General features: G+C 25.4%; 1 protein-coding gene across 2 annotated transcripts in view; it reads right to left on the minus strand.

Moving 5' to 3' along the window:
• LOC127287480 (metastasis-associated protein MTA3) overlaps window positions 1–15,640 on the minus strand; it is a 79,823-nt gene that overhangs the window by 9,919 nt on the left and 54,264 nt on the right. For both annotated transcript variants that reach the window (XM_051314431.1, XM_051314432.1), the window contains 4 exons: window positions 13,209–13,460; window positions 7,522–7,793; window positions 6,364–6,552; window positions 3,958–4,377 (listed from right to left, as the gene is read on the minus strand). In XM_051314431.1, coding sequence (XP_051170388.1) covers window positions 3,958–4,377; window positions 6,364–6,552; window positions 7,522–7,793; window positions 13,209–13,460 — 1,133 coding nt within the window. The remainder of the gene's footprint in view (window positions 1–3,957; window positions 4,378–6,363; window positions 6,553–7,521; window positions 7,794–13,208; window positions 13,461–15,640) is intronic.

A 15,640-nucleotide genomic window follows, 5' to 3' on the forward strand; every position in this document is an offset into this window, starting at 1 on the left:
TACACAAAATAAAATTGGAAACCACTCTGATATCTAATTAAAAAAAAAAAAAAAAAAAAAAAACCTTGTAAACCTGTGAAATTATCGAATTTTTATTTACAGGACATCAAACAACTTTCAGAATTTCTAGAATGTATTTTAGTTTTAATTTTTAACCAGAACTGAGACATTCTTACAACAATTTTCAAAATCGTTAATAATAAACTATTCAAAATACTGTCGTTTTCCCAGTTTCCATCCATGTCCCAGTAGCTGTCCATTTTACAAATATCTTCCTAAAGACCTAAATTACACTAAAAAATTTTTATTTTGATGAAATAAAATTTATTTTGATACAATTAAATCATTTACCTGTCTATTATCCACTAATTTCATATGTATTTGAACAGAATTATTATTTTAGTAAATTTCGATTTATCAAAATATTTACTTAACAGAATTGTCATTGAATAAATCCACAGTTAACAGAATTTCTATTTAACAAAATTCTTAACTAACAAAGTTTTTATTAAAGAAAATTTTAATTCCAACTAATTCTTATTTAACAGAATTATCATATAAGAAAAATTCTACATAGTTCTTTTTTTGTCAATTTTTCTAGACATAATTTCGTCAAATTGAAATTATATTCTTTTAAATCGAATTTAGTTAAATGTAAATTCTTCGATAATTTTTATTTATATTAAAAAACCAAATATTTAACTGAAAAAAATTAATTAATTGTTCCAAGTTAAAAAAAATCATTTGTTACATTCAATAAATAGTAGTAAATAATTATTTACCTAATGAATGTAAGATATATCACATGCTTAATAATTGAGTGTAAAGGCCAACTTTTTAATTTGCATTTGCTTTGGGAAAAAAGTAAAGAAAAATTGAAACTAATAGTTACTTTAATTTATTCTGAAAAAAATCCAGAAAATTAAAAAAATTCCCTGACTTTTTTCTGACTTCCCTGACCGTTAGACACCCTGATCTTGTATAATAATTTAAATTACATTTCAACAATATTTTGTTCTTCTTCTTCAAAATTAAACTGGAAGAAAACTGGATCTTAGCCGGATGGAGACTGGGACAACCACGGTACATCTAATTTAAATTCAAAAAACGATTTTTTTAACCCACAAATAATGAAAAATTATTATTCTTCAAAAAAAAATATTATGCTAAATTATGCTGGTCGAGAACAAAAAGATACAATTATAACATTTACGAAAAATTACAATTTTTTAAAAATAATTCAATTTTAAAATTGGAAAAAAAAATTTTACCAAGAAATATATTCAAAAAGTATTATTTTTCAAAAACTAGTTTTGTGCTAAATTGTTGTTCAGCACAAAAAGATTTTACTGTTTTTGAAAAATAATACTTTTTGAATATATTTCTCGGAAAAAATTTTTTTTTTCGATTTTAAAATTGAATTATTTTTAAAAAATTGTAATTTTTAGTAAATGTTATAATTATTTCTTTTTGTGCTACACTGACACAATTTAGCATAAAATTTGGTTTCGAAAAATAATAATTTTTTAATATTTCTGAATAAAAAAGCCTTTTTTGAATTTAAATTTGACTTAATATGAATAATTTATTATTAAAGATTTTGAAAATTGTTGTAAGAATTTCTTTTTATTCTGGTCTGACACAATTGTTTATTTTTAATTATACGTAAGTGGATTTTTGACCTTAAAAATGTTTCTTTTTAAATTTAAATTTTAAATTCGACTACTTTTTTAAAAAAAGTTAGCAGTACAAATTAGCACAAAAATTATTTGTTCGAAAAAATAAAATGGCGTTGCTAACTTCTTGCATGTCTAACTTTTTCCTGACTTATTCTACACGAACAACAATATAAAATAACTTTCTACTTACAAAGTAAAACCTAAATTCTCCGAAATTCTTACAGTTCAGTATTTACTTTGAAAATACTAAAAAATACTTTATTTTTGTTTCCATTTTTCTCCGTGTAAGTTTTTACCCTATTATGAATTACCTAATAAATGTAATATAAATTAACGGATTAAAATAGCCGATAAATTTACAAAAAATAAATCAATTTTAAAAATCCCAAAGAAAGGAGAATTTGAGGCGAAAAATCGCTTTAAGAAACAAAAATTTTGAAAATTAAAAGAAAATCGATTTTTTTATCTTTTTGAATTTTGATCTGGTATTTTTGGATTATATTAGCTGATTTTGATAAAATTAAATTCATTCAAACTCAACTTGACCTAACTTTCATATTTCCAAATTGTCATTTGTTAAAACTGTTAAAAAGTTGAATTTCCATTTGATAGAACTTTCACATATGTGATCATACACCCGGAATTGTAAAATCCACCAATAAAAAATTATCAAGAAAATTGTGATTGGTTGATTTTAAAACTCTTACTGAAATGTTTCGGCCCGGTGTAAAATCGGGAGAAGTCGGACAATTTGGATAAGTAAAAGTTGGGGCAAATGTAGTTTAAATGAATTTAATGTTATCAATATCAACTGAGTAAAATTTCTGTTAAATGGCAATTCTGCTAAATAAAAATTAGATCGAATAAAAATTTGCTTTAATAAAAGTACGTCCAAACTCAGTTCACTGAATTTGTCTGAGAGATGTTACAATTTAATATTTTTAAAAATCGAGTTTTTAAATATATAACAATTCAACATTTTCACTACTTCAAAAAATTGTAGTTATTGTAAATGTAATGATTGTCTTTTATTAAAAATTATAATACTTATAAATTAATTTCTTTTTCAAGTTTACCAATAAGTAAACATTTAAAAACTATTTTTTTAGGAATTAAAAAGAGGTGTTATGAAGAATTTTGTTATCTTTAAGATAAAAAACCATATATGTAACTCAGATAATTTAATGTTCCTTTTATTAAAATATTCAGAAATAGTTGCTTACATTTATAATTATATATCTAAAGAAAAATTGAGATCTTTATGAAAATAATCTTAAAAAGTTTCATAAATAAAAAAATTACAATACAGTTTTGTTGTTTAATGAGGTTAAGTCGGTTTTAATGATAGTAACATCAAAAAATTTCTTTTTTCCACATTTTTTTTACCCTTAACCAAAAAGTTCATAAAAATTGTGTCCTTTAAAGAAATATAAGGCGAACTTAAATTTCCAAATAACAGATCAAATATGCCGTCAGATCCATGGCAAATTATTGAGAGTTATGGAAATATTTTACAAATAATTAAAATATCATCAAAGCATGAATTTGTTTAGCTATGGGTTCAAAATCTTAAGTTAAATATTTAAAATTCGAAATTGTATATCCAATATAAGAGGAAGAAATTTCAAATTCATTAAATTTGACTAAATCTTGTTATTTTTTTTTTGTTAAACCACTGAATGAAAGTTAAAAAATTTGTAAATCTAAAAATATTAATTTTAAAATTCTCAAATTTCTTCTTCTAATTAATTGGTGAAAAGGTTGAAAGGTTATGAAAAAGTTATTTGAAAAAAGTGCGAAAATCCATGAATTTCTCTGAATTCAATAAAAGTTACTAAAAAATAGATGGCTTTCTTAATATACAGACAAAGAAAATATGTTATAGTTGCCTTTACAATAAAAATAACAATTTGTTTTATAATTTCCAGAAATGTTAGGCAATTATGGAACAATATTTAATTCGAAATAGCTCTGACAAAAAAATTTTTTTCTTAATGAAACTTGGAAGAAATCTTCAGAAGGATGTTTAATTATTTGAATAATTAAAAAATTTTGTTTTTTAATTTAGATTTTTGATGAAGAAAAAATTGAAAAAATCGTTTTTTTGTTCCATAATTTCCCCGGTTAATGGTATGTTAACAATTCTCAAATTTCTTCTTCCAATTATTTTCAAATAAATCTATAGCAAGTTTGTTGTGATTTAAGAAATGTTAATATAAAATTCTGTTGAGTTAATACAATTAGACGAACAATGTTAAAAAGAGTTCAATTTCTTTACCTTCAATCCGCCATATTTCTTCCAATAAGTCCAACAGGGTTGGCAAAGACGACACTGCATTTGAGAAGGACCCCAAGCATACCATTGCGTGCTCTGCATTGATTGACAACTTTCGCACGATTTCCCACCTACACCCACCATTAACATACCAGTGTCGCTTGTCAAATTTCCATTACTACTGCCATTAAGAATATTTGTCGCTTTTCCATTACTATTATTATTACTATTTCCAAGAGAGATTACAGTGGCAGATGAAGGTGCAGTCGTTGAAACTGAATTTTTATTATAATTTGGAATATAAACTTGCTTTAATTTACTCTCCGCCTCAACAGCTTTCACTCGTTTCTGTTGCACGTAGCGATCAGTCGTTTTCCACATGTAGTAGTATTCGATCACGTTCTTTAGTGTTTTCCATGGTAGCTGAATAAAGAAATTTTCAAAAAAATTTTAATACTTTCTGAATTAGCTTACTAAACTAAGTACAATAATTAATTCAACAAAAAAAAATTAATTTCAGACAATTTAATCCGTCTTCGTTACACTTATACAGGATTGGTAGACACTTTTTCCAATCCGCGTTTCCCAATGACTTTGTTCCCAATGGACATTTTTCCCAATGATCATAAGACATCTCTGCCAGTATTTCTATATAAATATACTTATAAAGTGAATTTTTTCACACATTTATTTTGCATTATTTAAAATTTTGGAATTAGCTTAAATAATTTAAATTGAAATACATTAAATTGAAAAGAAACTAAACAAGTAAATTGAATTTCATTGAAAGTGAAATTTTAGATTTGATTATATCTTGGAATCGATTCCAATTATCCATTGCAACAAAAAATTTTTTTAAAAAATTTCATTGGGAAAAAAGTCGTTAAGAAAAGAGTCCCCCTACCCTTATACATTATTCACATTAAAATGTTTTCTTTCTATTTAACAAATTTGTAAAAAGGATAAAGTGAATCATATGTTTTATAATACCAATTTTTCTATATCGAAGGAAATTATCAAAATTTTGAACAGTTTGGCAATAGTTTTCGTATTTGATAATGCAAAATTTTAAAAGTTCTGATAGGGCGCATAAATTAAATTAGTTAGAATTTTAATTTTAAAGAATTGTACCTATTAGATAGAACATTCTTTTAGCTAAATTTTAATTTTTCTAAATATTATTTAAAAGAATTTTATATTAAATCAATATTTATTTAACAGAATTTGTATGTTATTAAATTTTTATTTAACATAATTTTTTTTACCCAACTGTTTATTTAAAAGCATTCTAATTTGATCCAATTTTAATTTAACAGCTTATTCAACCTAATTTTGAGTGAGTTTATTTTTTAAATACAAGAATTTCTAATTCGCCAAATATTTATTTTAACTTTTATTTGACGAATTGTTATTTGCTCAAATGACAAAATAGTCATTTAAGGTGGTTCTCCGGCAAATCACTTTTCTATAAAATTTCTTTAAACTCTAGGAAAATGTTCCTTTTTATGTACTTTATAAGTGGTAAAAAACCCAGTACTCCTTGCCATGCTAAAAACTGAGAAATTTGGGTTCAAAGTTGCACCAGTTAACATAGAATTCCTAATCTGAACATGCAAAACTCATACATTTCATTGAATTATTTATAAAGTTTTCGATAGATTTTTTTTAAGAACGAGTATATTGTAGAATGGAATTAATAGAAAAATATAAAAAAAGTTTTAGTAGGGGTATCCATCCTTCATGAATTTTTCAAGAGAGTCAAGTATATTACTCGCTTGAAAAAGAGAGAGAAAGCATGACAGTGAAGTGAGCTGTTGATTAGTATAAACTAGTCGCAAGGAACTGAGCACCACTGGAGCCGGAGAATCTCATTAAAGAGAATTTTTATTTTACACGAAGAATATTAGCTAGAATTCTTTTATAGATGAATTTTCATTTATTCGAATAAAATATCTAGCAGAAAAATTTGAGCGCTAAATTTAAAATTAATCTTCTATCATAGGTTATCAAAGAAATAATTTAAATTTAAAATTTGCGCTCAATTTTTGCTCCGAAATATTTGTTTGGATAAATGAAAGTTCTGTAAAATAAAAATTCAACATTTTAAGAATTTTGTAAAATGTAAATTCGGCTAAAACTAAATACTAGGTAATGAAATTCTGTCAAATCAAAATTCTAAAAAATTAAATTAAGAGCTTAATTATACGACTCGAATATATTTTATAATATTATTTATAATATTTATAAATTTTATAAATAAAGTTGTCCTTAACTCTTGAAGACCTTGTGGTAAAACTACAATTTAAATTGTAGCCAATAATATATTTCCTTATAATTTTCAAGTACTTTACCACATTTTAAACATTTTTTTACGTTAATAGAATTTTAGGGTAAATTAAAAATACTCACAAAGTCTTGACGAATATCGGAGAAGTCCTTTCCATATTTATCGAGAGCCTCTTCAAAAAGATTTGCCTCAGAAGCACTCCATTCCTCCATTTCGTCTCTACATAAAACCGGCCCCGAACTTGGCACTAGTGATGACATTGATTTCGCAACATCATAATTATGTCGATGAAGTGTGTCCATTGCGTGAAACTACACACACAAAATAATATAAATTTAATAAATAGCTATAATGTTATAAAATAATATGGGTCGTTTCATATGATATGTTCATTCAAAAAATCTTTTTTGACAGGACTATTTTTTTGCGAAATATTTATGAAAAATAAGAAAATACGTATTTTTTTGTTTCTTTACTTGATAAAAATTATGAAAGTTATGATTTTTTTTTTAATTTAACGTTCTCAGAAGCAGAGAACTTTGGAAATTCCGTTTTTTTGTCCTACTAACAGATAAAAAATAATATTATTTATGAAATTTGTTCGATTTTTCTTCAATATTTAAAATATGTAGTAAAATATAACGTAACTACAACGGAGGCATCTAAAATTAGCAGTTAATTTTTTTACAGCAATAAAATTTTACACAATTTTCACTTAAAAATTTTAATATTTGAATGCATGAAAAACTGTATATTGAAAAAAAATATATAATACAACTTTTTTTAAAAAATAAATACGCTTTAGTTCCATATTTATCAAAGACTAAAAAAAAACAAATCAGTCACTTCGGTTTTGAGAAAAGACACTTTTTAGACTTAATTCCAATTTTTTTTAAATACTTCCGTTGTACTTACGTTATATTTTACTAAATATTTGAAATATTGAAGCAAATTCAAACAAATTTCATATATAGTATTTTTTATTTGTTAATCAGACAGAGAAAAACGCATTTCAAAATTCCTCGGCTTCTGAAGGTGTTAAATTTAAAAAAAATCATAACTTTCATAATTTTTAACAAATAATGATATAAAGAAATACGTATTTTCCTATTTTTCATAAGAATTTTGAAAAAAAATCTTCAAGTCAAAAAAAAATGGTTGAATGAAAATCTCACGTGGAATGCCCCATATACTCTTTTTAGTAGTAGCGTCCAATTCATTTCAATTGAAAATTTGAATAGAATTAGAGGTAAATTACATAAGATTAAATTTGAACTTACTAATGTGATATCCCTGGATGCTGCGGCGGCTGACATATGCAAAGAGGGTTGTTTAACTGAAGAAGAGCAATCTAGAGCTCTAGCGAATGTACCTACTGATCGGCTGACAACAAGAAATTGATCAATTTGACGATCCGTTAATGAATGACGTGGAGTCCAAATTAATGTTTCTAAATCCTGTAGTCTACGAGGATCAATTTCTTTTTCTGCAGGTGTCAGTGATACCGGAGCAATTCCGTCTGCTTGATATCTACTACCCACTCGAATTTCACCTTTAAAAGGCATTTTTTACAAATTAAAATCAGACAAATATTTATTTCTTTTTTCTTCACAAAAATTAACTTCTCACTTAATGGTCAATTGATTCAGAACCGAATCATTAGTTTTCATTAGTGAATTGTTTAAATCAAAGCTTATGTTTGTCAGTGACGCTCCTCGGATTTGCCCAATTACAGGTGGTTTCTACCTTCAAAAATACATAACCAACAAAAATTTCAAGTCTATCTCCAACAAAAGTCTCACAGTCGCCAGTTTAGTAAAAATTGCAATTTTTTGAAATTCAGATTGAAAAATACGCTTTTGATTTAAGAAAACGTGGATTTTGGGTAAAAAATATTAGAAATTTACTAATCACGGTGTAAAAAAGAAAACTTAATCGTCTCACACCCTCCACCAGAGAAATACGGTTTTCTAAAAGAATTATTGTTTAAAAAATCCACCAGATGTCGTAGTGCAGAACGCGCAACAAATCTTAGGGAGCATTTTCAACTCTATCGAAAGAAATAAAATTTTCCAATCAAAAAATTTGATTGGTTGTTCACAATTATACCCAAAAAATCTAAACTGTTTCTATTAGAATAAACAATAAAAATTTTTTGAAGGGTAAATTGTTATTTAATTTTATCCTTACCATGAGGTAATGACAATTAAAAATTTTTCCACGATTACAAAAAAATGTAATTACGCATGTAATTGTAGAAAATTTATGAAATATTATTTAACTTTTGCAAAGATTTTGATGTAATCTAAAATGAGGAACTAGTCAAAACAGAGACCATTACTTTCTGCTTTGACTAACTTGGTATCGTGGAACGTCTGATGGCAACACAGCACTTAAGATTAGTTGTGCACTCCTGTTGTGAAGCAAAGAATAATAGTATTCTAAAATGCCAAAAACAAAAAATTATGTGGAGAAATAAACTAAAAGTTCCTTTTTACAGGAAAAAAAGAGTCAGTGAAACAGTTTATAAAAAATGGTGCAAGCAGCAAGAATTATGTTAAAACTTTCTCACATTATTTTATAATGTTAGCAGTTAATAACAATTTAACTCACACAATTTAAATGAAATTGCTTTCTTTTGAAATTAATCTTAAATTCTTAATTTATCACTTTGAAGCACAGTGGTAAACTAGTGTACCATTTTGAATTTTTTGTTTATTGCGTCTAATTTTTTTGATTTTAAATGCTAAGTTCTGTTATTTTTGACCATGCAGTTTCTGATAAAGAAAAAAAATGTTTTCCTTTGGGTAAAAAATTCTTTCATTAAACGGTTATTCATATAAAAAAAACATATTTATATTTAATTTCACTGAAAACCTCGCTGAAAACATTTTTATTTTATTTTTTTTAAGAAGTTATTTATTAACCTTCGCGCTACCGGGAGCCACCCGGGGTGACCCAGCGATAGAAAATGTTTAAAATCAACTCGAGTTTTGCATCAATTTCTAAAATTACTATTAATATTACTATTACTAAAATACATTACTTGTAAAATACACACTATTATGTCGAAAAATCTTGATGAGTGTATGTCTTTTGTGCAACATAAAAATAAAAAAACGTTTGGGTCACCCCGGGTGGCTCCCGGTAGTCCGCGTATACAAAAAATTGTCGGTAGCGTGAAGGTTAACAATTTCCTTTTGTAATCTAATATAATTTTACAATTGTGATCAGAATCATGATTTTAAAATACCGCGCTCAAAACTAAGATATGACGTAAGCAGTTTCCAGACGTTGTGAGAATTGCTGGAAACATTTTTTCACGTTCTCTATATTTTTCTCTATTAAGTTTTCGTTTCCTTTTTCATTTAATCAAATTGGTCAATTCTATTAAAAGTCTTATGATTTTGTCACAAAAATATGCAAATTTTCAGTCAAGTAAGTTGACACTGACAAATTGAATTTTCAAAAAAACAAAACTTGTGTTAAATTGTGATAATTTAGTGTTATTTTATGCCGCAAAAAATTTTTTTCAAAAATTATTATTTTTCCAAAATGTGAAACTTGGGCTAAGTTGTGCACTGCCAGTACAACAAATTTCTCAAATCACTTTTTTTTAAATTAATTACTGTATTAAAAAACAAAAATGTATAAACTTGATTAATTGTTTATAATCCGTTTCTTCAATAATAATAAATAAAAGACTTTTCCAACAATTAATTCTTTGAATTCTAATCTAAAATTTTTACGTATGATTGGTTTTTTACATCCCGTTTGTTTTATAAATTAAAATTTCGAAAAACTGAAACTTGTGTTGAGTTGTGCGTGTTCAACGGAGTTCAACAAAACTTCGAAACGACTTTTTTCTATATATGATTACATTTTTGAAATTGTTGATTTAAGAAATTTGAAAAACTTGTGATTACCGAGTAAAACTCAGGGCAAATTTTATTTTTAAAAATTTTGAGTGTAAAAAAGACGCTCCAAAAGTAAATATAAGATTTTTTAATTAAGATTTAATTTTTAAACAATTTGTTTATGGCATAATATAGATGTATTTTGAAGAAACTTAACTTAACTGACGATATTTAAGAAATTTTTAATTTCAGTTTTGGGCCTTATAAACGTTTTTTCTATTTTGTGAAAAATATTAATTTTGGAACATTTTTTTGCGTCACAAAATAACACAAAACTAGCATAATCAGCACAAGATATGTTTTTTTGAAAATTTAATTTTTTGATAACAACATCCTGGACATCAAATTTTTTTTGCGTTTTGAAGTAATGAATTTTTAATAAAAAAGCAATTTTTAAAATCTACTGCATATGCAGAAATTGATAAAAATTGGATTGTTTAGAAAATTTCATATCGATTGATACTTTTTCACTATTTTTTGACCCAAAATTACATAATATTTTAAATACAAAATGAATTTTTCAATTTTAATTTTTAAAAATGTAATTTTTCACAAAATAGACGATTGCAAGTCTTATTCTTTCTGAGAAAAGAACTTGCTTTTTTCTGGTTTGTTGTAATAACACTCTTTTAAATACAGCACTGAGAAAAAAAATTTAGTGTTTGTAACAAAATTGTTTGGTTAGGCAATTTTGGTTCTTGTAACCAAATTTTGGTTGCCTGAAACAAAGTCGTAGAGTTATCTCAACCAAACATTTGGTTAGACCAACAAAATTATTTGGTTGAACATTTTTAAATTCGAACCAAAATTTGGTTACGAAAACAAAATAATTTGGTTAACACAACAAAATAGTTTGGTCTAAAAAACCAAATGATCGTTTGTTGTCCTATCCAAAATTTGGTTGCGACAACCAAATAATTTGATTTTGAACAGAGGTTCGATCTCAGGCGGAGATGAGATTTTTTAAAGTCCACAAATATTTCAATTGAATGAATATAAATTCAATGTTAAATTGATAATAAATAAGTAATGAAATAAATGAAAAAGATAAAAAGAAAAGAAATAGGGTCAGTTAGGGTAAATGAGGATAAAATCGCTATTTTCACAAATTACGTAAGTTTCTTCCTTTAAAAGATAATATTTGCAGGTATATATTTTTTTTAAGTTGTTATTTACTTTCCCAGGATTAATTTTATGCAGCAGAAAAAACTTTAGATAAGCTTTAAACGCATGAAACTGACTGTTCCCATTTACCCCAAAATTTAGAATATTTCATAAAATTTTGGGGTATATGGGGACAGCATAGTTTCTAAGAAAGTTTTAAGAATAAAGTTTCCTGAAGTATATTACTGTATTAATGGATGAAAAAACATGAAAAAATGTGTAGTAGATATATAATAGTTGAACCAATTGAATTTTTTTTATTTTTTTTTTATTTCAATATTTTGTCTCACATTTGAAGAAAAAACAGACTTAAAAATCATACCAAATTTTTTTCTTCTTCCTTATGACTCCCATAACAGAAATTCACTTGAATTTTTGATTTTTGTTAATTTGGTTAATAATGACAAGCTGTCCCCATTTACCCCAAAAATTTGAAAACTGAATTTATGGGAGTCATAAGGAGTAAGAAAAAAATTTGGTATGATTTTTAAGTCTGTTTTCTTTGAAATGCGAAACAAAATCCTGAAATTGTTTGACTTTGATTTTCAAGTTTTTATGCATTGAGCGATAACTTTTTTTATCTTGCTGCCAATTGCCAAGATAAAAGCTTGGCAATATTCAAAACCTCTTGCAGGTGATCTGAGGTTAAAATATTAACGTTGAACTTAATTTTAAAAGTGTAAATTAAGCTCCAAAACTCTTCTCCCCATTTACCCCAACTGACCCTAAGGTAGAATATAATTTGTAATTTTACAAAAAAACTGTTTGTTTGATCAACCAAACATTTTTGTTGACCTAACAAAAAAAATTTGGTTGAGCTAACCAAACATTTTTGTTATGCCAACAAAAAACATTCAACCAAATAGTTTGGTTGCTTAAATACCAACAAAATTTTTTTGTTGGCCTAACCAAATTTTGGTTGCTCTGACTAAACATTTTTCTCAGTGAGGGATAGTACATATATACAGGATCGTCACTAACAAATGTTTGTTTCTTATGTGGAATCGCTCTCTCTTTATTTTAAAATAAAATCGGTTTCATGTTAATGTTGCTAATATTAATATTTTTATTCGGTCGATGTTTCCTAATCTTGTGAGTTCACCCGGAAAATTAATCAAGGTATCTAAAAAAAAAATTTTCTAACTTTTTGAAGCAAATCGAACAATAGAAACACGTTTTAAATATTATTCTTTATGGGAAAAAACCATTTTTCGAGAATTTATTATAAAATCGTAAATAATTAATATTTTTCTACCGAACTACTTTGTTTATCTTCAGAATTGTTCAAAGAATGTCATTCAATTAATAATTAATAAATAAAACTCAGTATAAGAATATTTAAAAATAACAAAACAATTTTTTACAATTAAAAATGCACATTATTGAAAATTTGCCACTTTCTATTGTCGTTTAGCATTGACTCATTTTGAGTTGCAACAAAAATGAGACTAGGTTTTTTCTGTGTTTCTATATTTAGAGAATTCTGATTTACTAATTCACATGACGAAAGTTACGGATTAACTTTAAATCAGTTTCAATAAATATTATTCCGAAATTTGTTTTCAAGTCAATTCGTTTCATTTCGAAATGAAATTTTATTCCGAATCAATCCTGTTGGCTTGAAAATCAATTGATTTGGATTTATTTGGAATTTCATAATTTAAAAGGAATAATATTTAGCTTCCCCTGATTATGAATGAAATTTCAGAATTCAAAATAATTAAAATTAAGTTTTGGAATGATTCGAAAAGAATTTTTTGTTGAGTTACATAGAAATTTTAGATTTCCCTCGAAATAATATTTACCAAAACTGATTGAACCTCAATCTAAAACTTTTGTCAGGGTCAGGAATGAAGATTAAAAAAAGTCACGAATAAAATAATTACCTTTATCAGCGAGCAATGTACGTTGAGCAGGATCAAAAACTAAACAATAAAAAAATGAATCGTCCTTATTAAGATAACTCAATAAAGACTCAGTTTCATTTAATAGTGTTACGCAGCATTTGCCTCTAATGTGCGTGGCGGGCATCGTCTCTACTTGACGAGATAAGAAAAGTTCTCTGTGCTTCATTTGATGTCTCTGTTTCGAACTCAGTTCTGCAACACCTCCTGCACCAACCACACCTTCTTCCATCCCTATATTAAAAAAAACAAATTAAAACAAACATAGTTGTACAAAAGTTTTTCATATTTATAAAAATATATAATTCAAGATCATGCCGAAACAGTACATATGTAACAAAAAGAACAAATAGACAAAAAAAGTAAAATATTAGAATTGACTTGAAACATTCATGTCTTATAAATTTAATTTTCATAATATTTATATTATAATGGAAATGAATGAATATATTTTTTCAATAAATATATTACATAAAATACATGTAAGCGACATTTTTCTAATGTCAAAAATGACTATAGTCTCAATACTAAATCCAAATGAAAAATACATAATTTTTCAAACTTAGTTAATTTAATTCACAAGTTAATAGTATATTATGTTTCAAAAATTATATAATTAAGTTTTTTTCTTAAAAATAGATGTAATTTTATTTATTTCTGAGCACCAGTAAATTCTGAATATTTGTTTCAACTTGCACAAAAATTATACAATAATATGTAAGTACTCAAAAATATTTTCCTGATTCATTTTGCTAATCGCTTTTATTTTTAACTAGTGCGGTAATATTTTTCAAAATAAATGTTTAATAATTCTAATTTTTCTAAGATAAACTTTTACAAAGGAAAACAATAATGAATCAAAAAAATAGCGTTGGTTATACGTATACAAATTTTTAGATTTCACAGGTGCACAAAGATTAAAAATTGATATTTTCATAATTTATCACAACTATATTCATCATTTAAAAAAATAAATATAATATTTTTTTTAATTGACAGTACAATTTTTGTTTTAATATACCTGAAATTTTAATATATTTCATTGATTTAGAAAAAGTTTGAGAAAAGTTTTTCAGAAAATTATATACCATTCTATATAATGAGAATAAAAGAAAACAGATTTTTATCTTTTTTGCGCACCTATAAAAAGTAAAATTTTAAATTGGACAAATCATGCTCAACTCTACTTTTTTTTATTTATATTTTAAAAATTTTTTTCCCTGCGTTGATATGTGCCTTGGACAAGTTCCAAGCGAATCCCATCAACTTTTAAAAAATCGTCCTCCATATTGGATCTGCCATTTTTAATTTTGTAAAATTGACATCGGATTCGTAATCATCGTATTTATTTATTTTTTTTATCAGAATCAACAAAAAAAGTAAAAATTGATTTTTTTTAATGATATATTCCTTATAACTGTCCGAGGCACATAATTATTATCGATTCTGTAAAGAATTTTAAAAAATCGCATGTATTTCCAAAACATAAAATTGGGCTACAGATATATTAAATTAAGTTAAATTAAACAATAATTACATCATGTTTTCCATGTAAAAAGTTTGTAAATAATAACTTAATACAATATAACTTGTTTAATACTTATCTAAAGAACATTCTGGCACACGTGGAAATACTTTTTTGATATTACAAAATTTGTAATAAATACCTTTATTAAATTCGGGAATCTTTAGCAGGAGTTACGTTTTCTATCTTTTTTTTTTTTTTTTTTTTTTTTGATTCATTAAATCAAAAAATACATTCTTTAAATACAAAAAATATCCAACTTATATTTAAATGCAGAAATTGATATTTAAAGTCTGTATGATTTTAAAAATGTAAAGCATTTTATAAATAAAACTGTTTTTATAAATAGTAGATAAATAAATAGTAAATAAAAGTAGAAAGTCGTTTGATTCTACACACTTCAATAATTGATATTCGAAATCCACACTGAGGAATAAAAAATCTGTTTGTTTTTCAAAATTTGGTCTTCAAAGTCGGATAAATTTCGGACAACCACTGCCAGTAATGTTCGTTTACAAATTTCAAGCTACAGTGAGTTTCCGCATACTTAAAAGATTTCGCTTATTATCGACATCGATTTTAAAATTTATTCTAACGTATCGCAATTTTAATTCAAAGCGCACAAAAAATATTATTATCAGTGCTAAATACTATTTATAAAAAAACAGTTGACAAAATAAAAATATACTATATATTAGTAAAAAAGATTGCAAGTTTATATATTTATATATATATATATATTTATTAAAATGATATTATGAGTTAATTTAAAATTTATATTACTAATAATAACAATAATAATAATAATAAGAACAACCTTTTCCATTAACCCAATTTAAGCCTAGATAAAAGTTTGGACCGAATTCATTTCAAATCAGGCAGGCTGAAA

This window comes from Leptopilina boulardi, unplaced genomic scaffold (assembly GCF_019393585.1).
Source record: "Leptopilina boulardi isolate dan_hultmark-lab unplaced genomic scaffold, ZJU_Lbou_2.1 LbouV2_371, whole genome shotgun sequence".
Taxonomy (NCBI): domain Eukaryota; kingdom Metazoa; phylum Arthropoda; class Insecta; order Hymenoptera; family Figitidae; genus Leptopilina; species Leptopilina boulardi.